Genomic DNA, 13,367 nt, shown 5'->3' with positions numbered 1-13,367 from the left:
TTCATGTACAAGGTGGGGCAAAAGTAAGTTTACAGTGTGAGTACATGAAGCTCAGAGTTTATTCTTGTATTATTTATTAATTATTGTGCTATTTTCCATACAAACAACTATAAACCTAGTTTTGCTCTACCCTATATGTGGATTTCAGGCATGGCTAATTCCAGATGCTCCAAGGATGCTTTTAGCTATGACCTCAAACAGACTCTCTCATATCAGTGGCAGAGAGGGCCCCTGGGAACTCCACATTTCATCTCACACAGTGGATATTTTATCAACTTTTTCAAACAAAAGTTCCATATTCAAATCTCATTGACCTGGCTTTGGTTATATGCTCATCTCTGAACCAGTCATTGTATCAGGGAGTGTTGCCCTGATTGACCAGGTCTAGTCACATACCACAAGCCAGGGTACTGGGGATCAGCCCCACCCAGTCCACATATTCTGAGAATAGAGGACAGGGTTTCCCAAAGGAATATTCTGGGGTACTGTTGCCAGAAGAAGGGGGAGCAGATGCAGAAACACTGGAGCAGTTGCTTTCAGCAACGTGCTCCTGCTCTCTCCCTGGGAAGAGAGGCTAGATCCTGGCATGCACCCCTTCCCACTGCTGGAGGCCCACCCTCTAGTGGGCTCTGGGCTGTGTGCCAGCAGCCAAGGTCAGCATTTTGGGGGCTCCTGCAGGGGAGGGTATGAGTTCTGCTCCTTCTTGCCTGTAAAGGCAGCATGGTGGCTGACTGGTGACACATGGCCTCCAGGCAGAGGTAGCCTCCAGGACCCACATGCTAGGCTGGATCTGTGTGTCTCAGCTCTGCAGGGACCTGGGACCAGGCACCAAGCCAACCTGTGTTTATTTCCTAACCAAAGCATCTGTTGGTTGCTAGTGGAGGCCAGTCAGGCTAGATGGCCAGAGCCTCCAGAGGTTTCTAAATTGGGGGCTTCTACATATATTCTTGGTTTTGAAAGAACACTGATTCCAGCTGGCCCTTTGGGGCAGATTTCCTATTTGTGTAGGTTGTACACAGGCTGGTTAAGAGTGAGGTTCTGGATGAAACCAATCTGCGTTTGAATCCTGGCTCTCAGGCAGATTACTTCACCTCTCTGAGCCTCAGTAGCTGTGCCAGTCTCATAGGGCTGCTGTGAGGGTCGGTTGCAGGTACTAGTTTAAGCACCCAGCATACAGTGAACACTCAGCCCTTTGAGCAGCTCTGTCCTTTGTGATGTCAGTGGTCTTGAAGGACAGATATGATGCTACATACCCCCACCCTGCCCCTTCCAGGTACCTCTCAGTTTTCAGTCTCTTTTGAAGGTGAGGGAAGACTACTTCCCTTACCTTGGTCTCTACATAGTAATAATAATAATCATTGCTATTATTTATCTAGCATAGTACCTGGAATAGGCTAGTGGTGAGCCTTCCTCTTGTCAGGCCTCGGGGAGGCTACCTCTGCCATTCTTCCTCATGGAGGTTTCAGGCTCTGAGAAGCTGTTCATACTGGGATTGGGAGTATTCTCGAGTCTGTCTCTCCTGCTTTGGGGAGGGCTAGGGAAGTTTCTGCTAGAGCTAAGAACACTTCAGTCCTGGGGGACATTTTACAATAGAGATTTACTGAGCTGAGGCACTTTCCACCAGGCATACCTGTTTGAGGCTCAGCCAGGCCTGTGGGCATATGGGCTAGGGAGAGAGGATTCCTAGGAAAGGAGAGATGGAAATATTCTGGAACCCTTTCCATCCCTCTCTACTTTGGCTATTCTTCAGCAGCCAGCTGCCTATGCTGGACAGTTACCAGGAGACACACCGGCTACCTGGGCTGGGCTGCACACAGGTGCCTGGCAAGGTCAAGGACACTGCCACCCTCCATCCTGGGACACATCATTTGTTATGTAGCCCAATTATAATAAGGATATTTACTTATTCAGTCATTCATCCAGTGTACATTTGTTAAGCATTCACATACACACCAGGCCTTGTAGTGAACAGGACAGACATGGGCCTGCCTGTGTGGTCTCTCAGTCCGGGGGAGCCCACCCATAGCGCAGCAGTAAGTGCTGGGGGCACAGGGTGGACAGGCGCCTTGAGTTTGAGGAAGGAAAGGAGACCAGTATGTGGGGACCTGGAAGGATGGGAAAGTGTCCTCAAACCCAACCCAGGAAGTCCACTGGACCACTGAGTAAAGAATGGGCTTGATCCAGAGGCAGTGGGGAGCCTTTATCCGGTAAGTGACAGGACCAGGTGATGGATGCTGCACCCTGTGGTGGGTTCTGGTCTCTGCAGGTACAACGCTGTCACCGGGCAGTGGCTGGAGGATGAAGTTCTGATCAAGATGGCATCTCAGGTGAGTAGATCGTCCAGCCTGGAGGGGCAAGACTGAGCAGGGTTTTCTCGAGCTGATTTCAGTTCATGTTCCCTCTCCTCCACACCCATTTTATTTTGTTAACTTTTGGGAATTCTTTACAGTATTGTATATATAACTTTTTATTACACATTTATTGAAATATAATTCACACATCATACAACATACTGATGTGAAGTGTACACTTCACTCAGTGTGTCACAGAGTTGTGTAGCCATCACCACAGTTAATTCCAGACCATTTCACTGTCTCCAAGAGAAACCCCACACGTAGCCATTACGTCAGCACCCAGTTACTTTTTCTGTGCCCAGCCCTGGGAAACCACTAAGCTGCCTTCCACCTCCATAGATTTCCCTATTCTGGTCATCCTATATCAAAATACCCTTCTTGGCACTCTTATCGAAAATCACTTGACTGTAAATGGTTATAGTTTTCTAAAATTGCAGGTTACCACCTATTGCTGAGTTGTAACATGAATTTAATGGCTAGCCACCAGCCTTTTGAAAAAAGAAAGACTAGAAAATAGAGGACTTCCTGCATAGTGAGGGGAAGGAATGTTTCCTGAAACTTCCATTAGGGTATTGCACAGGCAGAAAAGCACATAGATCAGTGGGTTTCATGGAGTGAACACACGTGTAGCCAGCACCCAGAGCGGGACACAGAGTGTCACCAGCCCTAGGAGCCCCTCAGCCCAATCACTTCTTCTTCACACCTGAGGGTCAGCACCAGACTGAATTTTGTCACCCCAGGTCAGTTTTGCCCATTTTTGTATTTCATATAAATGAAGCCATATGGTGGGTGTGCTTTTTAGTATGGCTTCTTTTGCTCAATATTTTATCTGTGAGCTTTGTACATGTTTTTGCTGGAACTGTAATATTTTCATTCTCATTGCTATGCAGTATTTCACCAAATGAATAAATGTAATTTATTATGTTATTGATGGACATTGGGATTCTGTTACAGATGGAGCTATAAACACATCCCTTGGTATGCACTGTCTCCCCCACTATGTTGCCCCCAGAACATCATCACCCCCTGGGAGTTCTTCCACTCAGTTGGGGTCAGGGAATGAGGTACTTTTATTCCTGCAGCCTCCAGGCTTGGAAGTTCTGTCAGCCTTTAGTGCTGGGGTATAGGAGGGAGGGCCAGAGATTTTAGGATTGAGATGAGGTCCATTTGGTGGGTGCCATCCAAAGGAGAAATGTCCTCCTGACATGGGGTTGATTCTGGGTGGAGCATGGGGACTGATAACTCCTTCCTTGTGGTGTCTTTCAGCCCTTTGGCCGTGGAGCAATGAGGGAGTGCTTCAGGACGTAAGTGACAACCTGCTCTCAGGGTCCTGCCCAGACTCCCTCAGGCTTCTAAGAGCAGGGTCCTTGTGACATTTCTGGCCTGGGAATGGAGTCTGTGGCCTCTGCTTCTTGTAACCCATTTCCTCTCCACCTGGTCTCCCTTGGACCACATGTTGGGCCTGGCTGTGGGGATAAGCTTGGGGAGAACAAAGAGTGTCCTACTCATCACCACTCTGGTTCTTTGAGGCCAAGGGGAGTGGGATAGGAGACCTTTACTAGTGTCCCTTAAGTCCCCTGCCCAGCTCTGTGAAGCATGCAGTGCAATAAGGAAACCCCTCCCACCTCCCACAGCTTGTTCCTGGCTCAGTCAGGTGTCCTTGTCCTGAGGACTCAGGGCTGGATCCCTGGTGAACCCACTGCCCAGTAAGTCCCCCTGCTGCTTCTCTCCCCAGGAAGAAGCTCTCCAACTTCCTGCACACCCAGCAGTGGAAGGGAGCCTCTAACTACGTGGCAAAGCGCTACATTGAGTCAGTGGACAGGGACGTGTACTTTGAGGACGTGCGTTTACAGATGGAAGCCAAGCTCTGGGGAGAGGAGTATAATAGGCACAAGCCCCCCAAACAGGTATGTGGCACTGTCCTTGCCACCTATCCCAACCAGGGCAGCCAGGGACAGTGTCAGGAGATGAGGGTGATGCGGGTGATGGTGGTGGTGCCAGTCACAGGTTTTCTTCTTCACCATCTTAACTACAGTAGCTACTACCAACCACCATTTATCAAGCACAACGGACCAGGTGCAAAGAGTTGTTTATTCCTAAAAACAGAATGTTCAGGTTGTTTGAGGTGAGTTGGAATGTTTGCATCCCATTTACAAGTAGGATCTAATAGTTAGGGTTTTTGTTTGCAAATGACTGAAACACAAAAAGGGAATATAATCCAAAAAGGAAATGTATTGCTTTGTGGGACTGATAAATAGCACTGACCACAGGCATGGCTGGGCCCAGGACCAAGCTGAGGTTGTTGGGTATTTTCCTCCACCTCTAGCTTCTGTGCCCTTCTGTGTTGCCATCACTCCCAGGCAGCTTCTTGGCTTGCTATGGAGTGTTGGACCCCAGCAGCTGCAGCCTTGCTTTCCGTCTTCTCAGCAACTGTGGCAAAGTGACAACAACTGTTTTCCCAGAAGTGCCAATGAAAGTCTCAGAACTCGGTTTCATTGGCTCTGATAGTCAAGTGCCTGTCTCTGAGCCAATCACAATGGCCAGGGGAAGGGGACATGCAGATTCGGCAGGCCTAAGCCATGTGCCTATCCTTAGAACTAGGAATGTGGATCCTTCTGGAGCTGAGATTGTGGTTTCCAAGAAAAAGCAGAAGGAGAGTGGAAGGGGATGGATATCTTTTCCTGGGGAAACCGGGATCCAAAGGGGTTAAGTGAACTGCCTTAACAGATAGAGATGGAGCCAGGGCTCAAAGCCAGACTTTCCAAACACCAGCCTGGTTGGTTTCTTCAATTTTGTTGCCAGGGTATTGAGTGACTGGAGGCCAAATAGAATTTCCTGTTGCCTTCAGACATTTAAGGAAATGGCACCCCAGACCTCTGCCCTGCCTAAATTCACAGCTTAGCTGGCCCACTGTGTAAGCACCTACTAGATAGAAGGCACCGTCCTGGGTGCTTCAGGAGAGCCACATTTCCAGGCAACCAGCAGAATTCATTGAGCACCTGCTGTTTGCAGGACCCTTAACTAAGTGCTCTTAAGATGAACACAAGAAGCCACAGTCCATCCCTGGCCAGATAGCTCAGTTAGTTAGAACACTGTCTTGATACACCAAGGTTGTGGGTTTGATCCTGGGTCAGGGTACATACAAGAATCAACTAATGACTGCCTAAATAGGTGAAACAACAAATTGATGCCTGTCTCTGTCTGCCTGTCTGTCTGCCTCTCTCTCTCTGCCTCTCTCAACAAAAGAAAACATTTAAAAAGCCACAGTCTTCACCCTAATGACCTGTGACCCCCTCAGTAATTATCTAGTCTCTGGCTAGGCCTCCTTTCTCTTCTTCCCTGAGGCTGTTCCTTGCCTCAGGACCTTTGCCCTGGCTATGTCTTCAGCCCACATAGGTCTCTACAATGCCTTGCATGGCAAGCTCCTTCTCTTAATTCAGGTCTCAGCTCATAATGTTACCTACTCAGAGACCACCCAGACCATCCTAAATGATGTAGCCCTTCCAGCACTGTCACCCTCTGTCATGTCATTCCATTTGTTCTGGTTTCTTTTTTTGGAGCAGTTAACACTATCTGAAGGAATCTTGTTTATGTATTTAATATTTGAATAGCCTTTCCCCTGAGGGCAGGGATTTCTTTGCCTTGTTCACTCCGTACCCCAGTGCCTAGGTGGTCAGGAAATGATAATGTAGTTGAATTAATGAAGGAGAGGATGTGGGTGTTTGAGGAGGAGCTGGGTGTCTCCTCCTGCCTGCACCCCTGCCACTGCCTCTTACCTAGTGAGACCTCTGGCAAAGCAGGTGGCCCACCAGCCTCAGGCCTCCTTGTCAGTTGGGAGCCTGCATTTGGGTGAGGATCCTGAGAACTGGCTGCACTGCCCCTCAGGCTGGTTTTTGAAACAGGTTGTTTAGGGCAGCTCTCAGCTCTCAGCTCTCAGCTCTGGGCCCCTTTGGCCTCTGCAGCTCTTGCTTGCCCATCTGGTGACAGCCAAGTAGCTCCCTGGGAGCTCATTTCCTGTGGGGAACCCGGACTGCTGTTGGAGGGATTAAGGGGAAATGGTGCTGTGGGCGAGTCTTTTGTGTAACAGACACACGTTGGAGTTGCAGGTCTTCTCTACTCTACTTACACCCAACACAGCACTTACACATTTTCTTCTGTGTATAGAATTATACATACACTTTGTGAAAAATTCAGCAAGGAAAGTCTGAGTTCCCCATAATTCTTCACTGTTTAGTTTGGTATATATTCCTCTAGAATTGTGTCTACTCTAGAATTGATAATGACATCAGCAAACCTTGACAGAGTCTTTTGTGCACCAGGAGATTTCATCCTTATGTGAAGTCTGAGATCCCCATTCCACAGGTGAGGAAACAGGCATGGAGAGGTGAAATAACTTGCCCAGACTCACAGTATTAATGTAAGGCACAAGCCAGGTTGCTTAGTACACAGGCCTACAAATGTGTGCTAATATGAAATAGTATCTTTCTTTTCTAACAGTCCCTCAGTGATAGGGGTGCTTAGGGTGGGCTGGTACCTTGCTTTCTTAAGTCATCCAGAGGCCTGGTTCCTTTCAATTGCTCTGCCATCCCCTGAGGGTCACCCTGGACCAGTGCTCATTCTGGCTCATTGGCAGGTGTCCACCTTACAGCCTCAGGAAGGGACCAAAGGAGAGGAGGGCAGGCTGGAATTGCATCATCACTGTTGCTGGCTTCTTGTCTGGGTTTGGTCACATGGCTACACCTAGTGGCAAGGCAAGCCAAGCAATGTCATCCCTACTGGATGGCTGTGCATCATATTAAAACTCAGGGTTGGGGGTTGTCTTAGTCTGTTCGGACTGTTATAACAAAATACCACAAACTGGGTAGCTTATAAACTACAGAAATTTATTACTCACAGTTTTAGAGGTTGGGAAGTCTAAAATCAAGGTGCTGACATGGTTGAATTCTGGTGAGGACCCTCTTCCAGCACCTTCTGGCTGTCTTCATCTGGCAGAAGCGCAAGGGACCTCTGTGGGTCTCTTTTCTAAGAGAACTCGTTCCATTTATCAGAACTTCACTCTTATGACCTAGCGACCTTCCACCGGGCCCAGATACTAATACCATCACCTGTGAGGGTTAAGATCACAACATATGAATTCAGGGAAGGGAATACATTCAGGCCATATGGGTTTATGTTCTCAGAGGAAGAGAGGACACTGGATTCTGGGGACAGTCAGCAGTTCTGCCTCAGAATGCTGCTAAATGATGGAGCTCTGGCAGGCTGGCTCCTCTCAATGCCTATGCTCCTGCCCCTTGTCAGGGGAGGCTGCTACCAGGGCCCTGTCCTCCCACCTGGTCTGCCTCTCCCTCCACCAGGTAGACATCATGCAGATGTGTGTCATGGAGCTGAAAGAGAGGCCGGGCAAGCCCCTCTTCCACCTGGAGCACTACATCGAGGGCAAGTACATCAAGTACAACTCCAACTCAGGCTTTGTTCGTGATGACAACGTGCGCCTGACGCCACAGGTGTGGTCCCTGGAGACAAAGGTCCCTTTGGGGAGGGGGTTCTCAGCCTTAGAGGCCCTCAAGCCCCATGGAGCATCCCAAAGGATATCCCATGCCAGCTCTGTCAGCCACCTGGAGGTTTCTACCAAGTTACAGGGCTCCTTCCTTTGTCTTTTCCTCTAAACAACTCCCCTGTGCAGAGAAGGCCCCCACCGTGGGCAGAGCTGGGGTGTCCTAGTCTCTCAGAGTAGTGGCTGGCCAATGTCCACATAGCCTACAGCCTGTTTCTTCCTGTCCCCCACAGGCCTTCAGCCACTTCACATTTGAGCGTTCTGGCCATCAGCTGATTGTGGTGGACATCCAGGGTGTGGGCGACCTCTACACCGATCCACAGATCCACACCGTGAAGGGCACTGACTTTGGAGATGGCAACCTAGGTAGCTGGGGAAAGCCAGAGGCCTTTCCACAGAGACCACACACCCCTCCCTCAAATCCCCCAGCTCTTTGTACAGCCAGCAAAAACAGGGCAAGTTGGAGCCTTCCCAAGGTGGTGGTTATGGGATCCTAGGACATTGGGACCCCACCTCTCCCCTTTTCAGCAGCGTTTACATTTGCCCCTGTCACAAAGCAGAGCCACACCCCTGACACCACTACTTTGTCCTCAGGTGTCCGGGGCATGGCCCTCTTCTTTTACTCCCATGCCTGCAACCGGATTTGCAAGAGCATGGGCCTTGCTCCTTTTGACCTCTCGCCAAGAGAACAGGATGCAGTGAATCAGAACACCAAGCTTCTGGTGGGTACCCCACGTGAGCCTTCTGGGACTGATGGTGTCCTTCTGCTGCTGGGCTAGCAAATGTGCTTCACTGGGTGACAGCAGCCCCAGCCTGCAATGCTTAATTGAAGAGTATCAGGGCTGGAAGGACCTCAGTCCCATCCATGCCCCTCATCCCTCCCAAATAAGTGCACAAAGCCTCCCTGAGTGTCCTACTAATAGAGTAACTGGGGTATGCTTGATTTGGGCCCATTTTTGACCAGAGTTAGGAGACCAGGTGCATAGAGATTGGGAGAGAGGTGTATGGTGTGTGTGTGTGTTTGCGTGTGTGTTGACAAATAGCTGGATTAGACTTGGACCTGGCTCTCTGGGCCCCTCACTGTATCCTGGATATGCCCACTCCAACCCCACTACAAGAGAATATTGGAAAAGACCAGCTTGGGATTCTGAATATGGAGTGATATCTATTCCCCAGGTCAGGGCTGGGAAATGTGGTTAGTGCTTTGAGGGAGACTGGCTGGCCAGTCCCTCTCCGAGATGCCCCTTTGGCTTAATCCTCACTTAGTCCTCTCAGATTTCCCACCAGTCCCTAAACAGGCATGTATAAGAGCCATAGGACGTCAGAGTTCAAAGCAACAATAGGCAACAGGAAGAGCCCCCACTCCCCAGAGGGTGCCTTTGTGACATGAATGTCCCTGTTAATTCTCCAGCAATCAGCCAAGACCATCTTGAGGGGGACAGAGGAAAAGTGTGGGAGCCCTCGAGTAAGGACGCTCTCTGGGAGCCGGCCACCCTTGCTCCTCCACCTTTCAGAGAGCTCTGGAGATGAGAACATGAATGACATGACATTCGACTCTCCCCCTTCCTCCCCATCTTCAGCCATGCCACACAGCCAAAAACTGGACCTCCTCTGTAAGTGATCGTTTGGTCTTTGATCCTTGTTCTTGGAGGGGACAGGCACCAGGCCTACAGAGCTAAACTGGCTTTCACTTAATCTTAGAAAATCAGACACACTAACCAAAAAGATTCATGGCCCAGAGGGTTTTACAGGTGAGTTCTTTTAACAAATGTTCAAGATGCAACAAGTCATCTGGATGCTATAAAAGCAACCCATATTGTAGAAAATGTTTTTCAATGTGTTTTATGAAACTAGCAAAACTTGGCAAAACACTGAAAAAGAAAACTATATTCAAACCTCACTTACAAATATATAATACAGAAATTCTAAATAAAGTATTAACATATAAAGATTGGTAGTATCTTAAGGGAACCATCTGTCATAGTCCAATAAGGTTTTTACAGGAATCTGAGGGTTGTTCAATGTTAGAAAGTGGATTATTGGCATATGACTAGGTCAAAGGAGAAAAACGATTGTTATTTCTGAAGTTGAAGTGACAGTTTGCTGATGATGTGGATGTCTACAGGAAAGAGGGAGGCAAGGCTGATGCCAAGGTTTGGCCTGAGAACTGAAAGGATGGTGCAGCTATTTGTTCAGCTGGGGGCTGTGGGGCAACAGGAGAGGATTCCATGTCAAATGTTAAAGATCTTTTAGATATCTCTACTGGAAGGCCTTGGGGACAGTCTGGAGCAGGAGTCAACAAGCTTGTTCTTAAAAGGCCAAAGTAAATGCTTTAGGTTTTGTAGGCCACACGGTCTCTGTGTTTGCAGCCTGTATGCCCCCGTATGCCACAATGCTGAAGCAAACAGGTGTGGCTGTCATTTCAATAGTCCTTTTGTGGACATTGAGGTTTGAATTTCATATAATTTTCACATATCACAAGATGTTGTTCTTTTGATTTTTTCCAACCATGTGAAAATGTAAAAACTATTCATAAAAACTATGTAGAAACAAGAGATAAGCCAGGTTTGGTCTGGGGTGGGGGGGAGGGCCTGAGGTGATAGGATCATCAGAAAATGGTGGGTATTGAAGTCATCTGGAGCTCCCCCACTTGTCACTCCTCACTGGGCCCCAAATGTACAAATGGCCTTTCTTCCTTCACAACTGCACCTTATGAAGGCCCATGGTGGGCCATGCACATGGGCTTACAAACATGTTACACAAATATATTTATTTGCATTATGACAACTCTGAGGAGGCATAGGGATTAAGCTACTTACTCAGGGCCCCACAGCTGACAAGTAGCAGACTTGAAGAAAATGCTCGAGAAATAGCTGTGGACCCAAGTGCTGATAACATTCTTCTCCTTTTATTGCACCTTTCTTTAAAAATTTAAAATAAAAGCTTGGTGACAGGTACAGTCAGCTCTAGGCTATGGGTTCACCTTGCGAACTGCCTGGCAGTGGACCCAGAGCACTGTCTGTCTCTGTTTTCTCCCTGCCCAGATTGGCCTGTGCTCAGTGACCTCGATAACAAGGCTCCCCGATATCATGACCATCTGGACAACCACCGGGTGAGTGGAGAGGGAAGAAAGGGCAGGGCAGGTAGGAGTGCACTTAGTCTGGTGGTAACTGAGGGTGAATGTGCAGGTACAGAGGTGGGAAGCCCAGGTCTGCTCCAGGCACTGCCAAGAGGACATGGGGAGGAGTTGGGGGATACAGGTAAATCTCAGCCTCCTGCCCAAGGCAGCAGTATTTTTGGAAAGAGCTGGATCCATTCCCCTTCCTGGAGGTGGTTAGAGAGGAGGGAATCCAAGTCAACAACAGTGTGACCTTCTGGTAACTGCCGGGCTCAGCCCTGAGCTGGTTTGGCCACCTATATGTGGACAGTTATGTTGGGGGGAAGGGGCTATGCCATGTTCAGACTTGTCACTGACAGCACAATCAGCTGCGATGCTCTCAGGTTGGATAAACAGAACAGGTTCTTGGAGCTTCTGGGTGACCCAGTGGTAAGAAACTGAAAGCGTCATATTTGCATTCAGGCAAATACATCATGGTGTCAAGTTTAAAATTCTTGGGAATTTTAAAAACAGACTTTATAGAAATGTCACACTTGCCTAGACCATAAGTGCATCATCAGATGGTCCCAAAGGTTCAAGTTTACTCTTGATTACTTTGCAGAATTCTTAAGGGGAAGGAAAAAATAATAGTATTATTGTGGGCAAATGCTATATTGAAGGTTTGATATTCTCAGTTTATCCTGACAATAACCTACAACCTATAAGGTAGTTTTTTTTTTTTTAAGATTTTATTTATTTATTTATTTTCAGAGAGATAGGAAGGGAGGGAGAAAGAGAGGAAGAGAAACATCAATGTGTGGTTGCCTCTCATGTTGCCCCCACACCAGGGACCTGGCCTGCAACCCAGGCATGTGCCCTGACTGGAATTGAACCAGTGACCTTTTGGTTCACAGGCCAGCGCTCAATCCACTGAGCCATACCAGCCAGGGCCTAGGAGGTAGATTTTTAAAATTCCTTTCATAGTAAATTTATTCTAGAATTAGAATTTATTCTAGAATTAGAATAAATTTAAGAATTTCAGGATAGCTCATCCATTCTTATAGTTGAAAAGAAAAGGTACAAAGGATTGGCACAACAAAATGTCTCGCTCTTGCCTGTCCCTCAGCCACTGGCTCCTTCTCCCCAATATTACCACTTATGGGGCAGGACTCGTATTATTCGTGATTTAGAGATGAGGACACTGAGGCACACAGAGGTTGAGCCACTTGCTCCTGGTCCCTTAGTGATGGAGCCAAGATTCAAGCCCACCCTCTGACTGCTGCCCTTTGCTTCTGTTCCCCACCTCTGAGTGGGTAGTCCCCCCATTACTCAGATGGGGAGAACGAGGCTTGGAAAGGTTGGCTGCCTCGCCCAGGGACCCAGAGCTGGGGGTTGTATGAAACCCTCTGTTGCTCAGCTTGGTCTTGATTCCAGAGGGAGGGATGGGGTGGGGGAGGGTGGCTCAAGGTCTTGCAGTAGGGGAGGTGCAAGGATCAGGCTGTCTGGAGCTTCTGAGTAAAGCCTGCAGTCCATTTTCAAAAACAGCCTTTCATTCCACTCCCCGAACAGTTGGGTGATCTATAAATAATACCTCAGTTTTAAAAATTGAAAAAAAAATCAAATAATAGCCTTTCAGCTCACATAGAGTAAAGGCCTTGGGGAAGGCTGGGAGGGGAGTTTGTAGGGCTTGTAGGGTGGAGGATCCCACCAAAACAGGGACCAGGGATTCCATTGTGTATGGTTACAGTGACCCAGGTTTCACTTTTAAGCTAGTGATCCCAAGCTTCTTTTAAAAAGTATTTATATAAGTAGCCCTGGCTGGTGTGGCTCAGTGGATTGAGTGCCAGCTGTGAACCAAAAAGGTTGCCAGTTGGATTCCCCATCAGGGCACATGCCTGGGTTATGGGCCAGGTCCCTGGTTGGGAGTGCATGAGAGGCAACCAGTTGGTGTATCTCTTGTCTTATTTGCATGTTTGAAATACTTCTTAGTAGAATAAGGAAGGAAAATACTGAAAGTATTAGCTGAATAATGATGTAGGTGACATGCAGATATGGCCAGAACTCAACATTGGTAGACAAGTGATTGTAGTTTTAGAGGTTGTAAATTATATCACTTTTCCTTTCTAAACAGATCTCAGTTATAGAACAATAAAAAAATGCCCAGGTGACCTATGCAGTTTTGAGAAAGGGCTTAGTTATAGTAAATATCATTCCCAGTGCTGCATTTTTATCTATGGCTTATATCCCTTAAATCAGCCTTTTGTTTTTCTGCCCGTGCATTGTTGAGCTACACTTAACAATAGTGCCTACTGTGATCCCCACTATCACTTTCATCCTCATAGCCTTTGATGTAGGTGCTATA

At 47.9% G+C, this 13,367-nt stretch overlaps 1 protein-coding gene across 1 annotated transcript in view; it reads left to right on the top strand.

The window, feature by feature from the left end:
- Nucleotides 1-13,367, top strand: part of EEF2K (eukaryotic elongation factor 2 kinase) — a 68,129-nt gene that overhangs the window by 34,987 nt on the left and 19,775 nt on the right. Inside the window, 8 exon segments of the mRNA XM_036021391.1 lie at nt 2,267-2,327; nt 3,621-3,658; nt 4,090-4,261; nt 7,709-7,858; nt 8,142-8,274; nt 8,503-8,630; nt 9,320-9,521; nt 10,953-11,020. Coding sequence (XP_035877284.1) covers nt 2,267-2,327; nt 3,621-3,658; nt 4,090-4,261; nt 7,709-7,858; nt 8,142-8,274; nt 8,503-8,630; nt 9,320-9,521; nt 10,953-11,020 — 952 coding nt within the window.

Source organism: Phyllostomus discolor, chromosome 3 (genome assembly GCF_004126475.2).
Source record: "Phyllostomus discolor isolate MPI-MPIP mPhyDis1 chromosome 3, mPhyDis1.pri.v3, whole genome shotgun sequence".
NCBI lineage: Eukaryota > Metazoa > Chordata > Mammalia > Chiroptera > Phyllostomidae > Phyllostomus > Phyllostomus discolor.
Note: the sequence above shows the minus strand (reverse complement) of the source record. Positions and strands in the feature narration are given on the sequence as shown.